The following is a 24024-nucleotide window of genomic DNA, read 5'->3' as shown; positions in this document are numbered from 1 at the left end:
AAAATAAAGATCTTGCAATAAAAAAAAGCTTCTGCATTGAGACAAATTTCCATTGATACATATTTCTTACATTTTAAAAATCACTAAGCATTTCCATAAACAATCTCAGATATGTGTATAATCAATACAATGCACTTTGCTTTAGCAGTCAGGGTCAAATCTGAATCCTTTCCAAAAAGATGACATTGACCAAAAAATAAAAAAATAAAAAAAACCTTCTTCAGCTTCAATTCTAATCAGTGGATTCGCCATTACTTAAACATGCAGACTACTTTTGCAGTTTGCACAATATCACTAAGGGATAGAAGTGAGGTTGGCTTACATGTCAATATGTATCCCATAAACCAGGGGTGGAGAACTTGCAGGTTTTAGATATATTACCCTGGGTCAACAAACCTGAATCAAATGATTAGTTCATTACCAGGCCTCTGGAAAACTTCAAGACACGCTAAGGAGGTAATTTAGCTATTTAAATCAGCTGTATTGTATCACACTCAGGTATTATCTAGTTAATTGCACTTCTAAGTGGTCTAAGTAAAGTAAGACACACGAGGCTGTCGGCATAAATAAAAGAATAAAAGACAAGTGGCACAAAATCATGGAAGGATATGTTTTTGTCTAGTCCACTTTTCTCGCTGATGAATTGGGCAACATCTCCTTTGCCTGCCTTTCTGGAAAAGTCACAACTATACATAGTAGACCTTTTGCTACTTTCATTTCAACCCCAACGGTCAATGATGAACCCTAAAGCTTAAACCTGTTGAAATCAGTGCTCAGAGAAAACAACCAATCTTAACATTTAAGCCAAACACCGAAAGGCCACTTGAAAACAACCCTTGGAAATATTGGAAGAATTTCATATGAAACAATGTGCATTATATGGTAATATTTTATATCATTTATTAAACCACAAAAATGTTATTCTGGCCTTTATTGATGCTATTTTATTAGACAGACTGTTTTTGTTTTTACTATAGTGCCAATAAAAGTTACTTTATGGGCAAACCTTCAATGACCAATAATTTTAGGCCCTATTGTCCAGAAACTGCAGCCCTGGAGGCTTTCAGCTGTATCTTTTTAGTCTCACTTCTACTTTTATACTTGCCTAGAGAAAATTTGTCTCAGCTTACAGTGCACATAGGTTCTGTGGTCTCCAACTACCCAATCAGTGCGACCACAAAGCCATAACTCCATCTCTGGTGATAATGTCTCTGGTTTATTCAAGAATGCACAAGCTCGGATCTCTCTGGCTTTTTCTAGAAATCAGAGATGAGGGAAAGCAAAACAAAATGACTGTGAAATCTTTAGTATCACTTTGAAGCTTCAGTGTTTGATATGGAACAGAGCCGGACTGCTCAGAAGCGTTAAGCAGCTTAGAAACACTTTAATACATGCCAGATATGTTTAAACAATACGTTTAGGACATATAAAAGCAGAGGTTTTGGGGGCGAATCCTTGAAAAGGATACAGAAAGGAGCATAAAATTGAGGTCTGTTAGTTTTCACTATTTTTATCTATAGTAGAAAATAACTCTGAATAAAAACTGCCACATGAGATCTTATTCAGCTCCACTGTAGTGAGTTGGCAGCAGAAATCCCAGCAGCAGATAACTGAAAACCTTGCCAGACACCACGAGGGGTAAGTAGGAAAATATGTCTTTTCTTTATTTTTGTGATTTGGATGAACTGACTATTTTACGTTTGCCTCTTGTTTTATTGTTAAATGTCAGTAAAGTAATCTCCTTCCCAAGAAATAAAAGCAGCCCAATGTTGAAATACATGACAGTGTAGAAATTAAAAATGATAGATGTTTCTTTGCTTTTTATTATATGAAAGAAAATATTCACAATGGTGCAACAAGATGCAACCTTGGGGAAGATAAACTTCCATCAGATTTAACTACTGCCACTGCTGCCCATAAGCAAGTCACTAAACATCTATTACTCTGCTATAAAAACTAAGTGGACTGTTTCCAGTCCAGTTTCGTTGTATGAATAAATAAATAAATGCTCAGGGGATGCACCGCATTTAACTTGAACTTGCTCTGATCTTACACTCACCCCTCTCTCATGCTCCCCGGGCTTGTTAATGAAGATATTGGGCTATTAGCATCAAAGTTTCCCTCCAGGCCTGGATACCTCGAGTCTGCTGATGGGGGCAGAAACTCTGAATTCCCCCGACTGTGGGCGGTGCTGCTGCTGTTTGAGTACACACCTGAAAGAGAGCCACAGATAACCTCAGTAAATCTGCTCCACCAAACATTTTGAGCATCCACCTCCACATCTGGTCCCACATCTAGTCTGAGGTCTCTGCAGCAAAGGTTGGATGATGTATATAACAGTTACAATAGAGTAGGAGTTAACATTAGAATCATTAGAAACTTCAACTGCAACGTATTTCACTTCAACGCCAAATTACATGTAGCCAAGTTTTCCAAACACCAAAAGTTTAGGAAGTGTTGCAATGCTTTTCGTTCTCATATCTTTTGCTGTCAGAGATCGACCGCAAGTAGTTGTGGCAACTAACTGGTTGCCCGGAGGCTGAGTATGCATACACTGGGTAAATACTTTCAATTGCACAAACAATCACAGTCAGACAGAACGACTTTGATTAGTTTTAGACAGACTGGTGAATGTTTTAAGATAACTGGCATTTAGAAATGCAGAAAGATTACCAGGGTGTTGCAATAAATCTGTGTCAGCCTGCAACACCTTTCCTGTCAGTCGAGGCTTAACTCAACTAGTTGCTAACTGGCTGTACTCTGGTTATTTTCATATATTTTCATACTCTTGACAGGCACTCGTAAACATGACCATATTTCCCCAGTCTTGGCTTGTTTACACTGGCTTCCAGGATGTTGTAGAATTGATTTTAAGATTTTATTGCTTGTTTTTAAATCTCTAAATGGATTAGCTCCGTCATACCTCTCCGATTTGTTAACTAAAAATACTCCAAATAGAACTCTCAGGTCAGCTGAGAAGCAGGCTGAAAAACTGAGGAGACTGGGCCTTTGCGATAGCTGCGCCCAAACTTTGGAACAGTCTGCCTCTTGAAATTAGGATCTTTCCAACATTTTTAAAACCCATCTGAAAACACATTTTTACTCTCTACCTTTTAATTGTGTTAAAATTGTGTTTTAGTTTGTTCTTTGTGTGTGTTTCTTCTACTTTTTTACTTTTTTACTATGTACAGCACTTTGGTCAACCTGTGTTGTTTTTAAATGACCTTATAAATAAATGGATTGATTGATTGATATATAAATAAAAGTTGCTGAGCATCTGTGCCGTTAAATCTTCCTACTACATCACTATCACATCACTACCTGTAATGATGATTTTCACTGGGTTCAAGCTGTATTGAATTGTATTATAACAAACACCAATAAAATATAAAGAAATGAAAGGCTGACTCTACTCAGTGTTGCACTTTATTTTTCAGCACAGCCTGAATTCTCTCAAGCTGTCTTGCAATTTCTTTAAGTAGTCTTCAGAAACGGCTCTCCAGGCTTCTGGAAGGACATTCAAAGATCTTTGGATGTTGGCTGCCTCTTGTTCCTTTCTCTGTCAAGATAATGCAACACTGCTTCAACAATGCTGATGTTTGGGCTCTGAGGAAGTCAGTCCATGACTGATAGTGCTCCACTGTTGGCTCTTCTATCCAGGTATGCTTCTACTGTCCGCAATAATTTTCATGGTGAAAAATTGAACTAATATCAGTCAGATGCTTTGCAGATGGTATAACATGGTGGATTAAAATCTGACTGTACTCTTCTGCAATCATTCAATTTTGACAAGCGCCCCAACACCGCTGGCTGAGAAGCAGCCCCAGACCATGACAGAGCCTCCTCCATGTTTTACAGATGGCTGTTGGGATGTTTGTACCGCTCTACTGACCTCCTCCATAAATACTGAAAGGCCAATAAAACTCTAATTCGTATTCATTTCCCAATAACAGCTGTTGCCAGTGATCTTCAGTCCAGTTACTGAGTAATTTGGCATACCTCAGCCTCTCTTCATATTTCTGATGAGGCTTCAGTGAACAGTAGATGGATCACCTGAGGGGTTAGATTTTCCTCTCAAGTCCTGTGCTAGGTATTTCCTAACATTTGGTGGGTGTGTTTGTTAAGTTTGGGAAGAAATTATGTTTTTGCAACAGATTGTTGGTACCAAGGTGCCTGCAGACATAATTTAAAATGGGTTCTTTGCAAAGTTGTCTGTGTAGACACAACACTGATTCAATTAGGTCCCTTTTACAAGGATTGGACTAAAAATGAGTAACAAAAAAAGCAGCCAATGTTCAAAGAAAAGCTTTGAAAGACCTTTAGAAAGCCTAGAGAATTATTGCTCAAGACCACTTTTAAAAAATGGCAAGAAAGTCTGGCTCCTTGTAGGCAAACAAAACTGTCGAAAATATTAAAATACTCAATTTATAGTTAAATGAAACTCTTCCAAATTATCGTGCAGTAGTGACATTTTCCCCCCACTGATGAGCAACTCAATGTGCTATAGAAAAACAATTTCTGGTGTAAATACAAGTATATTACACACAGTGTGCACATATGGACAGATGGGGATTAGACTATGTTGCAAGCAGACTTTGAGGAGTTTCCATGGTCAGCGTAATCCATTTTTCTGTAAACCTTTCAGAGCCACATTTCAAGCCTACAGGGGCTGAATGCTCAATATCAAAAATATAGTTTCATGCTGTTCATTTAAATCTGTAACTTGTACCTGCATGCAATCAGTAAGCTGTCAGCACTAGGTTTTAAGCCAAGCTGACAATGATAGTGTGTGTCACCATAAATCCACCTAGTATACCACAACAGAAAGCAGTTTTCAGGCTATAACATTTGGCCATTTGAGATAAGAAAAAGTCCTCCTGGGATTTTTTCAAAATTAAACACTGACATGCTTGTTTCACCCTGACTAAACATAGCTCATAGCGTGCCGCTTGAGGCTTTTCCCTCAAAGTCTTCTGAGTAAAACGGCGAGTAGTCTGAAGTAATAGACATGGACAGCTTTCCTGGACGCTCTCCACTGTCTTTGGCCAACTGAGCCTCAGTGTACCTGACAGCTTCTTGATTCTGGTTCAGCCATTGAAATGGAAAGAAAAAGAGCTTGGCTGGAAAACCCGTTTGGAGAAGCTGAAGGACAAGTGGGGTGAAGGCCAACTTGCCCACAGTCATGGTGCCCAGTAATTGGACAAGGTAAACACTGGCATGATGAGCTATCATCGAAGGAATGAGAGAGGAGGGAAAGGAAAAGGAGCAAATGAGGCCATGGGAGAAAATGAAAGAGACAGCTTAACAGCCCAGGTGTTTTGGGCAATTACTCTTTTCTTTTGGGTTTTGCTCATTTCCAGAGAGGCGCTGGAGGCTAAGCACAGACTTCTGCTACCGTTTCATCTGCACATACCTGTGAAGTCATCTAAAGCCGGTAAAGGTGAGCTGTTTTCTTGGTGCGACGAGGCAGAGCTGTGGAGATGCTGGCGTGCCAGGCAGTCACTTAAGATGTCAGATTCCAGCATCGTGTGCACCTGAACCTGACAACAACACAAAACGCATTACAGCCATTTAGATACATGTCATATAACAGCACTGTGTTATCATGTTGGTGACCAAGTGTGGATGTTTGCCAGCATGCAGGGATGAGAATAATTCCGTTAAAGCTGCAGCTTAGTTGTCTTCCAACTATATGCTGTTGGGCAACGCAGCTCCCATGCAAGTTTAAACTAAATGACTTCTCTTTTGATTTCATTCAGTAAAGCAACTGAAAACACAGTGAGCGAGCTGCAGGAGGTTTTCTACTGTTCATTTATCAAAGAAATGAGTTTGCACCAGATGCCTGGTTCTTGTTTCATCTTGCGATCCAGCTTCTTGAGGTACAAAATCCAGAAATCTTATTAGGCAATCGTATTCCAAAAATGTTCTAACAAAGTTAAGGCTAAACAATTGGCTTTATTTTCCAGCGCTAAACAGAACATCCCCCCGGAACTTTCCAAAACAATTTATTGACAGCTTCGGGATTCAGAAGAAGCTCACGGCAGACACCCAGGAACCACAAAAGCGGCGTAAATAATCAGCAAGAAATGCTCACCCAAAGTAGCGTTCACGAAGCCAGAAACTTCAATCGCTGTGACACATCAGCTCGAATAAATGTATGCCCGTGAGGAGCTTAAGAAGCTCATCTTTAATATTTCAAAGTTCCAATTAGCCCCACAGGGTTTACTGCAGCACAGGGCGTGTCGACTGTGTCACAACTTACCAACACACGTGGTTCTGTTTAAACCAAACAAGGCATGCGAATACACACACAAAGCCCCAGTGTCACTCACAGGCCATAGAAAACAAACAAGGCCCAGATAAAGCAGAACAATAGGCTCCCTATTCGGACTTCCAGGGAGTGTGTGTAATACTTTGTTTTGTTGTATTTCATCCTACTGAATCATAAACATACCCACTCTCTCCTGCTGTAGTTCTCCAGAAATAAGACCTGCAACCCCCGAGAAGCCCCCTTTCTCTTTGAAAGTTATATAAAGAAGCAGTTCTCTACTATCTATATTTAAGAAAAAAAATTCTGGAAGAACAACATTGTTTTGAACTTTAAGGTTAAACGGGAACAAACATGCATCTCATTTGCTTTTAAACATGAGGTAACAATCAGGAAATAAAATCAAGATGTAGCACCAGAAAAAACCCTGTTTTACTTTCTCTTCCTGAGCTTGTTCATTTTTAGCTACAGATTTTCTATTCAGGGTCTCATGAATGACTGTGTGTGTCTTTATGGAATTTAAAACATAACCTTTTTTGGGGGGCAATTTTTATGTTTTAATAATTATTGAAAAAAGCTGTCTATTTTTAACTGAAATGCCAGATTTGGGGAATGGCACACTCACTGATATTTTTAGGAAAGCAAAGCTTTTATTTGTGTGTCACTTTTACAGAAAGAAAATCCTTGTTCAGAAATTGCATGCTTTTACGGTCACACATTTCTTCCAAATTGGATCAATTTTAAATGAATTCAAGGTCATTTAAATGATTTGGCACCTGCAGGCAGGACATCTGCCTCCAGATGTTAGGCTTGACCATAAATGCTTCAGTTTAGCTTTTGATTAATATGTCTTTCATTCTTTATTTTATGTAAATGTGTATGCTTCTAATGGTGAGTATTGTTCCGTAACCACTGCTGATTAAGCAGCTGTCTATGTTGGCCAGGACTCTGTTGCGAAAGACATTTTAAACCTCAAGGGTCTTGTCACCAGGTTAAAATGAGGTTAAATACAAACATGCAGTCATGTGAATAATAAGGTTTCAAAATCTAAGTTCACCCTATGATCTAGTAGCAATAACCTGAAATAATTGTTTTCTGTATGACTTTATTAATATGTGGAGGAAATTTGGTCCACTCGTCTTTTCAACGTTGCTTCAGTCCATTGAGGTTTGCAGGAATTTGTTTATGTACAGCTCTCTTAAGGTCCCACCACAACATTTCAATCAGCCTGAGGTCCATTGCAACACCTTTTTAACCATTCTGTTGTAGAGTTTTTGCTGTTTTTGGACTCAATGTCCTTTTGCATGACCCAGTATAAGCAAGATATAAATGTAGGACAGATGGCCTTATATTGAATCTAAATATCGGTATACAGAGGTGTTCATGTTTGACTCAGTGGCTGCAAGGTACCCGGGTCCTGTGGCTGCAAAAGAAACCCAAATGATCACCGCTTCATCAATGTGGTTGATAGCGGGTCCTGTTGTGTTTGTGCTGATTTGCTTGTTTTTTACCAAATGTGGGACAGTTGCCAACATTGTTTTTAGTTTGTAGAGCCTCTTTGTCATTTGTCATAATAACCTTCAAGTTTTGTGCTGAAATAAAATCAAAAACATGCATGGCTGCTCCTAATAACTTCATCAAATAATGAGTGGAGCCTTCATAGCAGTTTGTATTGTTTTCATTATTATGAGAAGAAACACAACTTAACATGTATTCCAAACAAGAGAAGACAAATATCCATCATAAATACAAACTCCAGATGTGCTGTGTATAATTGCAGACAGTCAAGTATAATAAATTGGGAAGGAAAAAAAATCTATCAAGTAATATAACTTAAAACATTTCATGTTTTATGATGTTAAGCTGTTGAGAAATAATCAATTGATTCCAGTAAATTTCAGCCCTGTGAAGGTGGCTCAGGAATACAAGGCACTGATGTGATCCTGGTTTAAATTATGTACTTTTGATCCCATCCAATAAAAGCTTAAATATGACCCCACTATTGGACAACCTGATAGGTGAGTGGTTAGGATGCACACTGCATGTTTTACTCCTGGCTAGACGGACCTTTATTGAATGTCTTTTCCACTATCCACGCAAACCATCCATTAAGGGCAAAAAAAATGCAGCTCAAATTTAAAAAAACGTCCCCAGGTTGCTTTTAAAAATGCTTTGGCCATAATTTTTTTTTTCTAACCACGCTTTCTGAATCCTCCCTTTGCTTCTGAACGACACACAGTCAAGTTTTAAAAACATAGAAAGGTTTTAATGTTCATTACCTTGACCTCCTTTTCCTGAAGGCCTTTGGCTGAATGAGCTTTGACGTGCTTTCGTAATGAGCTGGGGTCAGTGTAGCGCTTGGTGCATCCTGGTATCTGACAGGCGTATGGTTTCTGTGAATGGACCACAAGAAGGAGAGGTGAGAGAAGTTTGACTGAACATTTAGAAGCACCTTGGTTTGACTTTCTGTTATAAAAAGAAAACAGGTGTGCTGCTATTAAAAAGAGCACAAATTATTTTTTGGTGTTTTGGGGAACACTTTCTCCTGCAACTCTTCTTGTAGCGGATTGCGAAAATTTAGCAATGTTGATTTCAGTACTGAGCTAAGGAGAACAAACCTTTTTTTGTACAGAAAACACAACAAAAATAGCACAACACGCCAAATTAAACCCAGAGCTTGAGAGTTATTATTAGATTTACTGTAAGGTGCAGACTACACCACCTCTTATATATCCTACATTATGTATTGAGAAGGTTACGAATTTTCTACACCAGAACTGAATAATATTCACAACACGATGATGATTTTATAGTCTCATCAGATACAACGATGTCAAACATAAAATGTGTGTACAAATAATGGCACAAGTTCAGATGACTCACATCCACACTGAAGGCATAAACATTTAGGATAAAGATCGTAAATGTGGCTACTTCTTGTGACAACTGGACTAACAGAGGAAGAAAGAAGATGTAGTTCTGTCAACATTTTACATAAAGTGCTCCTCAGCTGAAAGGGAGGATATTTACCTTTCATCTGCAGGCTTAAAAGAGGGGAAGAGAGAAGAGAGTTTAGCCATAAATCATTTCATTCATAAAGTAAACTGTATGAGCTACCTGCAGTCTTTGTATTCATATAAAAGTATTTATTTCTGCACATTATTTCCTGAAGGAATAAATATTTCATAGCAGGCTAAAGCAGCTGGAAGACAAAGTATTTTCTGGTGTAATGATATAAAATACTACAGTTAACTGAGTCCTCCTGAAATAAGTCAAATGAGTAACATCGTGGAATATGTGTTGAAATGTTTTTTACTGTCCAAATAGCTCATTTCTTATATGCAGACAGGTTTTCATCATTTTACTTCGAAGTAGAAAGTTGAGTAAGATGACTGTATTTCACAATTTAGTGAATAAATGAGCTCATTGCCATGAATCTCAGATCTCTTTTTTATTCGCTCTTTTTCATTGCTAAGTATTTAACAGGTGGATTCAATTATACATTCATGAAAACACATGTACAGTGTTTATTTGAGCCTTTTGGGTTTATGTGCTGGGATGTGAGCACTACAAGTCAAAAAAATAATGAGCGTCAGGTTTGATGATCGTATTTTTCAGGACATTTTAGCAGAAAATGTGACGAGAGCTGTGATGTAGTTAACACTGCCCAGTTTCTCATCTTTGTACGCGGGATTACGAAAAAAGCTTGAGATTACAGCAGAGATCACAGCTGTGTGCTAGATGAAAGAGACTATGACGAAGAGTGATTTGTTTAATGAAATCAGATAAACTTGCTGCTGTTACATTAGTAGCGAAATCTGACTAAAACTGATCATTTTGTGTTGTATTATAAACCAGGAGGTGTTGCACAAGTCAGAGCTAAAACAACACATTGTTGATGTTGTAAATAAATAGTTAACTTCACCAGGGCAAGGGTTTTAGAGGTGCATGAAGCTGAACATTGTGAGGCTACCACACAGGTCAGCCTGGACTAAAAAGGGTTTAGGACCTGCTGCACATCCATGATGAGAATCTGGCATTCCACCATATCCAAGAAGTTCTCAGTTGGGGGCATTTGAATACAGTGAATCTGTAAAAAGCTCTGATCTGAGCTTTATGAAGAAGCCAACAGAAGATAGGTACACTGTGGTATTAAAGGGATAGACATAGTCAGCAACAATACTCAGGTAGTGTAGTGTGGTGTTTAAACTACACCAAGGGTGCCAAAAAAAGGAAAAAAAGAAAAAGAAATTGCCAAGAAAATACCACTGTACCACCACCAGCCTAGACTGTTGACACGTAGCAGGGTGGATCTATGCTTCCGTGTTGTTTTTATGTTTAAATTCTGATCTTAAAAGAACCAGACAAGGAAATATTGTTTCTCCAATCTCCTCTGGAGGAAATGCAGAGTAAAGCTGAGCTTAGTGAGGTAGGAAAAACAAATCACCATGGGCAACAGTGAGGTGTTTTGGGCATGACTTTTTATCTGCTTCTTAGCGTGGAGCATCCCAGACAACATTTGAAAACCCCTGCTTTTCAAAATGACTTCTTTCTCTATAATTAGTCATTTGGCTGAAGATCTAATATGGAAACACTGCAAAGAAATATCATTTCTTTTTTCTTTCTAATATGGCAGCTTTCAGCATATTTGTCACACTTATCTTTGTAAAATATTAAAATTTAACTCCGCTTTTAAATGATAATTTCATTTATTAAGGGAGAGAACTATCCAAACGTAACTTGCCCTGTGAGAAAAAGTAATTTCCCCCTTAAATTGATGAATTAATTTAAAAAAAAAAAATAGGACCCATCTAATAAAGGGAAGTAGGCTAAACGATCTCAATAACAACAAATAATGCTACAATCTAAAGAAACAGATGAGAAACTCCTCTGTCATTGACATCTGTCTGTCTGGAAATGAAGACAGATGTATGAAGTCATTTCTAAGGCTTTGGGACTCCAGCGAACCGCAGTGAGAGTCATTATATACAAATGGAGAAAACTCGGAACAGTGGTGATCATTCCCAGGAATGACTGACCCACCAAAATTACTGCAAGAGCAAATTGACGACTCATCCAGGAGGTCACAGAAGAACCCAGAACATTCTAAAGAACTCACTTGCCTCAGTTAAGGTCAGTTTTTGTGATTCAACAATTAAAAAAAAGAGACAAACGAAGAAACATCTTGATAATCCTCAAGACTTTTGTGTCTCGACACTGTTGGACTAATGAGTGAAAAGTAGATTGTTTGGAATGTCTGACTCCTGTTACATCTCATGTTAAACTAACACTTTTCATATAAAGAACATCATACCAGCAGTGGCGGTAGTGTGATGGTCTGGATCCAGACAACCATAGTTGAGGAAACCATGAATTTTGCTCTTTACCAGAAAATCCTGAAGCTAAATGTTTAGCTATCAATTGGTTATGCAGCAGGACAGTGATCCAAAAAACGTCAGCAAGTCCACCTCTGAATGGCTGAAATGCAAAAAAAAAAAAAAAAGAGCCTTTGAAGCTTGGCCTTAGTCAAAGTGTGGATTTAAATGAAATTGAGTTGCTTTGGCATGACCATAAACGGTCTGTCCATGCTTGAAAACCCTCCAATGTGGCTGAATTAAAACAATTCTGCAAAGAAGCCAAAATTCCTCCACAGTGATGTTATTATCACAAAAACTTGAAAATTTGATTGCTGTTTGTGTTGCCAAGGCTGGCACAACTAGTTATTAGGTTTAGGAGTCAGCTGCTTTTTCACAAAGGTTCAGGTAGGATTGGATAAGCTTTTTTCCTTTATCATATATAAAAAAAAAAACAGCATTTTTGCATTTTACCTGGGTTATCTTTGGCTAATGTTAAAAACTGTTTGATGATCTTGGGTTTGACAGTAATGCAAAAAACAAAGTAGTATTGAAAAATTACTTGTATTTTTTAATGATGCAACAAAACAATGAATGAAGCAAATGAGTAAAAATGCTGTAAAAATAATTTTTAGTAGAAATATATCAGGACAGGCTTGACTATAATAATGCTTGTGTCAGTGGGATTGTTATTTTTTTAATGTCTGCTCGATTTTTCTTCTCCAGTATTCCCAATTTTTGTGTAATTCTTAAACAAATACATTTCAAATTACAGACATGCAATACCAACGTAGATCTGGCATCAGAGTAAGTGCTGCTCTACAGTGTCTGGAAAAGAAAAAGAAAAAAAAGGGGGCAATTTCAAAACTATTTCAGGAAAAATATTCCCTGTGAGACCAGCTCAGTTCTCTCTTAGTCTAAACAGATCAGCACCAAATGAAGTGCTGTCTTTCTAATCTTAGCATAAATTCAGGGTAATGACATGCAAAGTGGTTATGGCAAATGACAGCTCTGAGACAGACTGTAAATTCATAAACTGCATATCAGTTTCCAATTATGTGTGCCAAAAAAATTTAGAAATCTTTTTTTCCTGTTGCCAGGGCTCAACCCAAAAAAACCTAAAACAAAACCCTGGCATTATTCAGCACCACATTTCATATCGGATTTGTCACAGTCCATCACCTTTTTGCACTTCACTGCCATCGTAAAATGAAAGCTCTCAATGCTTTTAATACATTTCCAAATTCTCAAAACAAACCACATTTTTATGTTATGTGAGCGTTAACTTAGAAAGGTAATTCCTGGTTGAGCCTGCACTTACTTTAGGACAAAATTCCCCAAAGTGTCATATTAGTAACACAATACAAGCTGTTTAATCAAACTTGAAAAACATTTCTTGGCCTGCCGTTGCACTACTCAGCAGTTATTTACATTCAGACAGGCTTCCACTGGGCCTCCAGGATGGCGCCAGATGTGTCTGATTGTTAATTTGTGACGCAACTTCGAAGCCCCCATTAGCCAGTGTGAAACCACTAAAGGGAGAAAATAACTTGCTGTAATACCAGTGGAGCGAATCGTGAAGCTCCATCTCATCCGTGTAATAAGAGATCTGATTCGCGGGATTACAGCTAAATTCTCATCACTTGTCAGCAGGAGTAGAAATAACTGTGGTCTGTAGGGTAAATCCACAGCAGGTATGCAGTTTCACAATCCCAAAAATGTCAGACTGTAAAGCAGAGACCACCTCACACCTTATATTACTGAGCAAATATTATTTATCTTAATATTCAGAGCAATTATGTGTAGTCTTGTGTTTTTAAAGTGTATGGTCTCATGCATTGCAGCAATTTTTAAACATAATTTATTGTGTATTTTGTATAAATGTTTCAAGTAAATTCACCCAGACAGACATGAGCAGTGATACTATAGATTCACTCGCCACTTTTTTAGATACACCTGTTTATTTGCTGTTTAATGCGTTAATCTAATCAGCCAATCACATGGCAGCAACTAGGCTTACTGAGGCATGTAGACATGGCCAAGACAACCTGCTGAAGCTCAAACTGAGCATCAAAATGAGGGAGAAAGGTAATTTAAACATCTTTGAACACGGCATCGTTTTGGTTCCAGACAGGGTGGTCTGAGTTTTTTGGAAACTGCTGATCTACTGGGAATTTTTCCACGCAGTCATCTGTAGGGTTTACAGAGAGACAAAATTAAAAATACCTGCTTGATGTCAGTGGTCAGAGGAGAATAGCCGGATTCTTTAACCTGACAACAACTCAAATAACCTGAATGAATAGCACGTTGAACCTTGAATCAGATGGGATACAGCAGCAGAAAACCACAATGAATGCCACAATAGAACAATAGAAGACTGGATTTCTGCTCTAACGTTCGGATGGTAGGGTCAGAATTTGGTATCAACAACATGAAAGCACGGATCTATCCTCCCTTGTTTCAGCGGTTCAGACTGCTGGTGGTGTAATGGTGTAGGGGATATTTTCCCTTAGTACCAGCTGAAGATCATTTAAACATCACGAGGTACCTGAGCACTACTGTAGTGTACCCATCTTCTGATGGCTGCTTCCAGCAGATTCGTAAAGCTCAAATGTTCTCCAACTGATTTCCGAACATAAAAATGAGTTTACTATGCTCAAATGACATTTACAGTCATCAGTTTCACTCCCATAGAGCACATTTCGGATGTGGTGGAATGGCAGTTTGGCATCATGGATGTGCAGCCAACAAATGTGCAGCAACTGTGCAGCATAGTGTTGAATCCAAGCAATGAAGAGATAAGTCAGTTCTGAAAACAAAAGTGGATTTAACCTCCTAAGACCCGAACTCTTCCACGGCATGCATTTTTAATTTCTCTTTGATATTTGGGCTGATTGGGGCCCGATGAATGTAAAAACAAAGAATTACTAGATTTTTTTTTACCTTATTTTTGTTTTTAAGAAAAATAAGAGCCACATATGAGGATATTCGTTTAAAATTTTGATAGAACAGTAGCAGCAAAATTGAGTATTTTGGTCTAAATAACCCAAAATGTGATGTCCACATATGTGGACGCCAGGTCCTAAGAGGTTAACCCCATACTACGAAAGTGTATCTAACCCAGAGGCTCAAAAGGAAAAGTCAATTTCACTCAGTTATTTTTAGGTAAATACCATCTGCCAAGAAGGTGATGTAACTGACTGCTTTGTTTTGTTTTGTTATTTGTTACCAGGTTTGCTCAAAAAAGTTATACTGTGCATCAAAGGCTTGGAGGTGGACAGAGATTTCCAAATATTAAATTATTTTGAATAACCTTAGACACTAAAATGTTGTTTAAACATAAAAGTTATGACAGGTTCATCTACAAGATTCATCCAAACTGTAGCAAAGCACTCTTACTTTATATTTAAAGTTATTCTAAAACTTATTTTAAATTTTTTAGAATTCAGTACTTTTTTCTACAATATTTTAAATGAGATTAAAAAAAATAAAGCGCTTTCTGAAAAGACCTCATCATATTATTAAATCCTATTTATTTAAAAAACAGTTCTTCAACAATCTAATAATACAAGTAAATGTCCTCCAATAACATTTTACCCAAGGGACGGAAGTTTTATCAGAAATATCTTGTGAAAGTCTTGATCCAGCTGATTTTTACATCATTATTATAAAATCACTTCATAACATTTTCCATGTTTTGCCAACAAACACTTTGGTCTAAAAAATGTAACTAATCATTTCAGCCGATAAAAATAAGTGTAATGGTTTAATAACTAATGTTTTTTCCCTAAAATATAGTCAAGCAAAGTTATTATGTAATATTAAAATATATATATATATATTAAAGTAGATAAATACCATACTAATGCAGCATTTAAATACATCCCCTGGGCATGAGAACACCTTCATGGAAAGAGTGACAATGCTGGCACGACACTTGACACCTGGTACACAAGAGTGGATTACGAGAAAAGGCCTGTTTCTGTTCTTTCTCAGGCTCCATCAGCTGTGGATTTCATAACTTATTTTGCAGTTGTAACCTTAATTTATGATCATCAAGAGCACGGGGGACACTCACTCCCACTAGTTTGAGTCCCCTGATGAATTTAATGTCGTTACTGTAGATGGTGTGTATGAAAATTCCTGGAAATTCACGCTGTCTTCACGGTTGAATGGATTCTATTTTTTCCCTGTTTTGTATAAACTGATCTGACACAAGCAGACTCTGTACAGCAAGTTAAAATTGGCTCACACGCACTAGCAGTTTATCTTCCCGAGTCATTCCCAGAAGGTCCCATAGAAAGCTGAAGGAGAGGCAGTCTGCTGCACTTTAACCCTCTGAGGTCTCAGCCACTGTTTTCAACTGTCTGCTGCCTCTGTTAACATAGCACTACATCTACAACAAAGCACATATAAAATCCTGAATAAATGCAGTACTGTAAAATAATTAACGTGTTTTAAGCACACCTGTGTTGGTATGAAAGTTTAAAAAGTCAATTTAATGTTTATTCATTTTTCAGCACACGTCTAAAAAAGACCAAATTGTGCTATATAAATAAACTTGCCTTGCCTAAAGTTCTCATGTGGCAAACAGAATTATAATATTGTGGTCGGCGATTAGGTGGAACCTTTTTCTCCTTAACCCTAACCTGTACACCGTACCTTTGTATTTAAAACAATCGCTGAAGCTTGGTGGGGGTACTGTCATCACAAAAGTCACAAAAACACAGTCTGTTTTTCAGGATTACTTTGAAACAAATGAACCTCTAAAGAAAGTTTATGTCACTTATGTTGTCCAGACAAATCAGGTACATGTCGCCGTGCCAACCCAAGTAACAGAGCTCTAACATAAGTGGCAACATTGTAACCCAAACCATGATTTTTTAAATATCTAAACCCAATCAGGTAATTTATTTTTAACTAACAACATAGTTAAAAATACTAAAAAAGGAAACATGTATGACTCAAACTTGCATCTCTGGCTGTAATGACTACCTCCACTACGACTCACTACAAAATAAAAATCATGTCCAGAAACACAGTGCACTAGATTAGAGCTGATTAGAGCCGAATTCATTTTCCTACGCCACATTAGCAAGAAGCTTGTTTACCTGAATTTCCCCAATGAGGGACAATAAAGGATATTTCTATTGTACTTCTAGAGATTGTGACCATTTCCCAAGCGGTGTTAAGCTTATTAAACTGCATTAGTTTAGAAATACTATGTTGACAAAAAAAAAGTGTAGAAATCTACAGTTTTGCTGTGTGTGCTCTCATTAAAGAGTAATAAAGTTGTTGCTGTGGTATTGGGATCCTACATTGTTTGAATTATCAGCCTTAGTGCATTTACACAATATGCAATTAGGGCAAAGGCAAAATACAGCAACAGAATGGGCATTAATGCCAGTGAGTGTCTTTAATTACAAGAGTTAATATAGCATACAAACATGTCAAGAAAAGCTCGTTTTTTTGTCTCCATTTTAAAAATGGCGCTATTTCCAACATACAGCAGTTCAACCAGGCTGAAAGAGGTTACATGCATGTATGATGAGTTCACTGTCTCTGACCCAAGCCAGAATAATTCTTCATGTTATCTTCAGATTCTTTCTGTACTTGCATATAGCGTGTTTACATGACCTTGACCTCTTTGTGACCTACTGTTATGGTGACGTTTGCTTGGAGAAGCAAAAAGCAACCAGCTATTGAGTCCACTCTAATACTACAAACTGACAGAAAGCTCAAATTAGGAAAACGTGCACTATAATAGAGCACATCCTAAATGGAAGGAGCCCACTGACCGTGTCCAGATGTGTGCGCTGGTGTTTAGCACGATCACTGGAGTTGCTGAAAGCCTTGAGGCAGCCGGGGTGCTGGCAAATGTAAGGTTTCTCCCCCGTGTGGCTCCTCAGGTGGATCTTCAGGTTCTCCAGACGGGAGAACGCCTTGGAGCAGCCCTCAAACTAACAAATAGAAAAGCAGAAGATTTTATATAGAAAAATTATTTAAGAAAATGTGCCTAGATTATCTTTAAAAATTAGTAAAAGTGGCACTTTGCCCATCAGCGTACACTCAACAATGACAAAATGAAACCATGTGTTTAGACATTTTTGCAAATCCATTGCATTTAATACCATCAGTTAGTGGGGAACCATACACGGTGAATATGTGCCATCCTATGTTTTCCAAATATTGTTCGTAACAGGACGACGCATTAACCCATTCCACTCCTGAGGCGCCTGTAGTAGAAGGAGACCGTGTGATATTTAAACAGAACCTGCTGCTTTTTATAAAGACTAGTAAGCAAGTCTACATTCACTCAACAAGTTGCTTAGTGAAACCATGACTAAGAAGATCCAGCAGGTAACAAGTAATGGAGTAAAAATATTTAAAATTGGTTCAGCAGTATCAGTGTTTACTAATATATTGTCATTAGTCTGCTTCTTTCATAATTAAAGATTAAAGAGGAGTTAAAGGATGTTTTTTTTCCATTTATATATTTTAACTGTACTCAGATGCACTGAAAAAGCAGTAGATGAAATAACCTGATAGTGTTGTGCACACTGCTGATAATAGTTGTGTAACAACCTAAAAAGAGGGCTTGAAATTCAAATCCTAGATACTGTCACCTTAAAGAGTTGAATGTCATATCGCCTAAAAGCTACCGCCACCGCTTTAATCCAGTGACAAGCAGTCCCGACTCACTCTGCTGACCCGATACTCGTTTCTCCTGTTCACACTGGCCATGAACACGGGTATAATGTGCTTCATATAAAAGTAATGGGTTTCAAAAGCCCCGGTGTGACCAACTTTTTTGTGAAAGTGCATGCAGTGAGCCAAAATAAAGCTTCAGCACTTTGAGACCGTAACAGTTTATTTAAAAATTTGGGAAAAAGAATGTTCATAACTGGACGATTTCTGTCACTTTATTTGAAACGTTTGGGGGCTTTTAGGTGCAGTTTGCCATCAGTTTATTGCATTTACACAAGAAATCAGTGTCTAGTTCTTGAAAGATTTTAAGATATACTGATTCAAATCTGTGACGGTAGACTAACAACTACATGAGAATAAAAAATAAAAAAAAATCATTCTGACATCTCTTTAGGGACTCAAAACAAAATAACAAAACTACAACATAAACTAAGAAATCATTAAATCCCCTTATGTTCCTTTAAAATGCTTAAGTTGTAACTACGTTTGTACATAGAACTTAATGTCCTTACAGAAAAAACTAAACCAGAGGCAATGTACCAGTATTTATATCATAAACTTCAGGTAGTGGCTGTTCTCCACTCAGAGAAAAAAAAAACTTAGCCAAAACCACAAAAACACACACGCACCGACTGCGGTAGGTACTGTTTCAATGAGCCTCAGCATGCTTACATACTGCCCGACATACCGCCTATGGTTTATATCTTTACAGAAATTCCAATTTCTACTGATCAGTGTTTCATATTGTATCTTTATGTCAGAACACCAAATATATGGAAATATTTAAAAAGGAAGTAAGAGACAGCATAGACCAGGGGTGTCCAAGTCCAGGCCTCAAGGACCGGTGTCCTGCAGGTTTTAGATATCACCCTGGATCAACACACTTGAATCAAATGATTAGTTCATTACCAGCCCTCTGGAGAACTTCAAGACATGTTGAGGAGGTAATTTAGCCATTTAAATCTGCTGTGTTGGATCAAGGTCACATCTAAAACCTGCAGGACACCAGACCTCGAGGCCTGGAGTTGGACACCGCTGGCATAGACACACGAAGAAGATTTACATATAGACCAGGGGTCCCCACTCCCAGTCCACGAGGGCCGGTGTCCCTGCAGGCTTCAGATGTGTCCTTGATCCATCACAGCTGATTTAAATGGCTAGATTAGCTTCTCAACATGTCTTGAAGTTCTCCAGAGGCCTGATAATGAACTAATCATGTGATTCAGGTGTGTTGACCCAGGGTGACATCTAAAACCTGCAGAGACACCGGCCCTTGTGGACTGGGATTGTGGACCCCTGATTTAGACCATTTTCATTTGTCAGTATTTTTTATATTTAGAAAAAGGTTTTGAATCAAAGTAAAATATTTTTTTATTCCCATGACACAATTTACTCTATAGATTTAACTGTTCTCTCTTCAAAATGACAAAGAAAGAAAATGAAGACCGATCATTGTGTGTGTGACACTTAAATTTGCATTTAAAAGAAAATAATCCCCTTATAATCTATAGATATTTTATAGATTCTATACAAATATTATATTTATTTCTTAAAACTTTTGATAAAATCTTCAGAAAATTGGTCTCTAGACTCAGTTCTAGTTTAGCACTGAAGGCTTGAATAAAGTAATTCTTTTACATTTTTTTTTTTATATCCAGAATTTATTCCACACATTTATTAGCCATCACTAATGACTCTATAAATGTCACTCACCTCATTAGGTTTAATAAACCTGTACATAAAAAACACACTACATCATCTTGATTAATTAATCCAAGCTTTGAAAACACCTCGCCACAAAAATACAGACGGGCAATTGAAGCATTCAAACACTGAGTCACACAAGAACACAGATGAAGCCCTGAGAAAGTGAAGCTGTAACATTTCAACAATGTGCAGCTGTGAAGTCAAACCTCACAACATTAGTCTGAGTTATCTGAGAAAAAAAAAGAAGCTTTTTTGTAGTTTAATCCATTGCCACAGGAGGACAATATTTAAGATCTATAGTTTATGTTCTGATATTTAATGCAAATGTAATTTACTCTACATTTTTCAAGACTTAATATCTTTGCCATTATTAATTTTTATTCCCCTTTGAAAAAGCACTCACTTTTTCAAAACAATTTTTCTTCTTATTTTACTAATACACACAACCCTGCCAATGTTCGCACAAACAGACACACACACTTATAATTTAAAACTACGTTATCAGGAATGAAAAAGACGATCACTCCACACTATATCAGGTACACCTTGTCAGTACTGGGTTGGACCCTCTTTTGCCTTCAGAGGCATCTTACTGTAATTCTTGGTGGTGCAGATTAAACTAGGTTCTGTTTACACCAAATCCTAACCCTACAACCCAAATTTTACATCAGAAATCAATACTCGTCACACCAGGTGATGTTTTCTCCGATATTCTACGGTCCAATTTTGCTGAGGCCATGCAACTTGTATATTCAGGTTCCTGTTATTAGGTAACAGGATTGGCAGATGATGTTCTTCTGCTTCACTGATTGTAAAGAGTTGTTATTGGAGTTCCTGCCGTCTTCTATAAGACCAACAAGGCATTTACGCCCAGAGAACTGCTACCGATGGGATTATTTCATTTATAAACCATTCTCTGTAATCCTTACAGGTGGTTGTGCAGGAAAATCAGCGTAAATTAGAAGTATCGGAAATACTCAGACCCGACCATCTGGTACTAACAATCATGCCACCGTTTGATGCCCAGTTTAAACTTCAGCAGGTTGTCTCGAGAATGTCTTCATCCATGTCTTGGGTTGCCATGATTAGCTGATAGATATCTAATACCTAAAAACAAACAAACAAACAAACAAAACTAGCTAATGGGTAAAGTTTCATAAAAGAAAAAAAAACAAGCCCTGCAGTTTATACTACAGATGTGATATAATGACGAGTAAAAGAACCATTGACTAATACTTATTATTTATAATTACATATTTGGTACTCTCTTGAGTCTTAATATTCCTGCTAAAAATATTTTGATGGGAAGACATTTTATTCTGCCTTTACAGCTGATAATTTTAATTTTTCAGACAATGCTCGTCATTCGAGGGTCACTGGTTTTGGTCTTTTCATGGTTATATGACAGACAGATCATAAATGTACATACATGTGTATTTTATTGAAGCATCATAAATTACACATGATGACTCTCACACAGTGGGTTTAGAAGTGCTTTGAGAACTCGTGTTTACAGCCTGAGTAACACCTGTCCAATCTGGGGCTTGACATTACGAGCTGGTAAATAAAGCTGAATTCATTAACAAACACTGACTGCATTCATGTGAGATATATTCATTTTCCACTGCAGCACCGGGAATGACTTAATTCACATCTTCTGGCATAAGAACTTTATGAAAATGAAATGACGTTATTCACGTAGTTCAAGTTTGACTAATGACTAATTTTTTGTGTTTATGTTGATTTAATATTTATTAGTTGGCAGCAGGCTGGATCACTATAATGAACTAATTCACTTATGAAGGAAGCGTATCCCAGAGTGAGAACTTCTGAATGAATTACTAATCCTTAGGCTGATGACAGCAGGGAATAACGGAGAGAGCTGCTCAGGGATGGGGACTTGGCACCAAACAGCAGGTCATAATGGGGCAGATGTATTCAGGTCATGAATTAATGAGCTTCATGAAGTGACTCATGACAGAAGTGATGGAGGATGACGCATCGCTGGGGCTCAAAGGCCACTGTTGTGATGGTAAATGTAGAAAGGACCGTGTTTTCACACCAGCGTGGTTGTAGATCTGTCTTTATCTTAGTGGCCTGGGTTAAATTTATGGCTCAAATATATGAGCCTCTTTTTTTAATAATTTATTGACATTTAAAGTTTTATCTGCTGAAACTAGCGAGCTATAGAAGCAAACCCATTGGGTGTTTTTTGTCTGTGCAACGAACAAAACAAAGGAAAGATTCTGCATCCATCCACTTCCTGCTGCTTATCTGGGTCTGGGCTGTGGGGAAGGCAGTCAAGGCAGTCAAGGCAGTCAAGGCAGTCAAGGCAGTCAAGGCAGTCCCCCCCCCCCCGAACCCCCCTGTCTCAAGACCCCCACAGAGGGACACCAAGTCACTTTCCACTGTGAAATAATCAGGTAATCAACCTTTTAATTCTATAAATGAAAAAGGGAAAATCAGATTAAGTTACACATAATGTGACAGGAAAATATATATATATATATATAACAATAGATGCATACACATTTTACTGTGGTTTTCTTCTACTCTTGTGCTGCATTTCTGAAACTGCATAGGTAATAATCCTGGGGACTTGTAGTATTCAAAAACTGCACACAATGGCCACAAATATGAAAAACCATCTTTTTGTCTTTAGGAACATACTTTCCATAAGAGACAATCATTTAGCTGCTGATCTAAGGACAATGCATAATGTCTATGCTAGGCAATAAATTAAATGCATCTGTCAGAAAAGGCTCAGGGTGATCAGCGGTTTTCGTATGCTTAGACACATCCTCCATTCATACATTCATTCATTCCTCCTCTGGCATTCATGAGTCAGGGAAACCTGTTGTGACGAGAGGAAAAGGTTTAAATCATTTCCCTGTCTAACAGATGGTTCATCAGTCTGGCAGAAATCAGTAGAAGACTGTGAGCTCATTAATGCCTTTCAAACCCAGTTAAGGCTCCAAGTGGCCCTGGCCCATGCGATGCTGGAAAGGATGAGATACTGTATGTTTTGACTGACTGTTCTAAGATTTGGCATGTGCTGGATAAATCTCTCCAAGTGAAGGGAATAAACAAACAAACAAAAAACGTTCATTCTCACAAAAAAAAACCCCCCACATACACTGTAGCAGCCAGCTTAAGTAGACATTAACCAACAGGGATGCATGTGCAGACTGGATCGGACACAAAACAGCCTTTAACCTCTCGGTTTTCTAGTACTGTATTTTTCGGACCATAAGGCGCACGGTCGATGAACAAGTCTTTTTTCATACATACGGCGCACTGGATTATAAGGCGCATTAAGAAAAAGAAAAAAAAAAGTCAGATAAGTCAAACTTTACTCAACTCGTTCCATTCATTCATTAATGTTGAATTCTCTCGCAGCTACTCTATTCCCATGTTGTCACAGTATATTAATGACTAACCTTATATTTTACAGCACCCTGCCATGCGATTGCATTTGTCCCTAACCATCAGGAATCCTCACGTTAACTTTTGAGTGGAAAAAAGTTAGCGTTCATCCTCCAGCTTCACTGTGTTTATGTTATGCTAACATAGCTGTGTCGCTAGCGATCACGTAGCACATCATTATATACCATGCTAGTCCAACTTCAGTAACCCTACAAAAGTCACTGCTGTTTAGTTTTCTTCTTCTTTATTTATGTTAGAAGTGATAGCAGAGCTGTATGTTTTAATTTATTCAGAAATCCCATACAGAACATGGTATATCATCCTTAGGTATAAACTAGCAAGCTAACTTAAGCAGGAATTCCTGCTAACTTCTAACTCTGTTAAATTTCGTAAATTCTGTTTTCATGGATGCCCAGATGTTAAACTTAATTGTTACACCTGGTAAAGCAGCAACACTGATCATTTTATTAAAGATAAAAGAATTTAGACCGTTTCTAACTCTCAGTGATGTCGCAGTGTTTATTGTGTACCACATAAAGTTGGTTCAAGGTCAGTAAGCAA

The 24024-nt window shown here is 37.8% G+C and overlaps 1 protein-coding gene across 2 annotated transcripts in view; it reads right to left on the bottom strand.

Annotated features, from left to right (window-relative positions):
* The window catches only part of glis1a (GLIS family zinc finger 1a), a 60155-nt gene that overhangs the window by 5760 nt on the left and 30371 nt on the right, over positions 1-24024 (bottom strand). For both annotated transcript variants that reach the window (XM_005728996.1, XM_005728995.1), the window contains 4 exons: positions 17421-17582; positions 8548-8661; positions 5414-5540; positions 2060-2213 (listed from right to left, as the gene is read on the bottom strand). In XM_005728996.1, coding sequence (XP_005729053.1) covers positions 2060-2213; positions 5414-5540; positions 8548-8661; positions 17421-17582 — 557 coding nt within the window. The remainder of the gene's footprint in view (positions 1-2059; positions 2214-5413; positions 5541-8547; positions 8662-17420; positions 17583-24024) is intronic.

The sequence above is a fragment of the Pundamilia nyererei genome, unplaced genomic scaffold (assembly GCF_000239375.1).
Source record: "Pundamilia nyererei isolate P.nyererei 1_Seehausen unplaced genomic scaffold, PunNye1.0 scaffold00031, whole genome shotgun sequence".
Taxonomy (NCBI): Eukaryota; Metazoa; Chordata; class Actinopteri; order Cichliformes; family Cichlidae; genus Pundamilia; species Pundamilia nyererei.
This window is presented reverse-complemented; position numbering and strand designations above follow the sequence as displayed.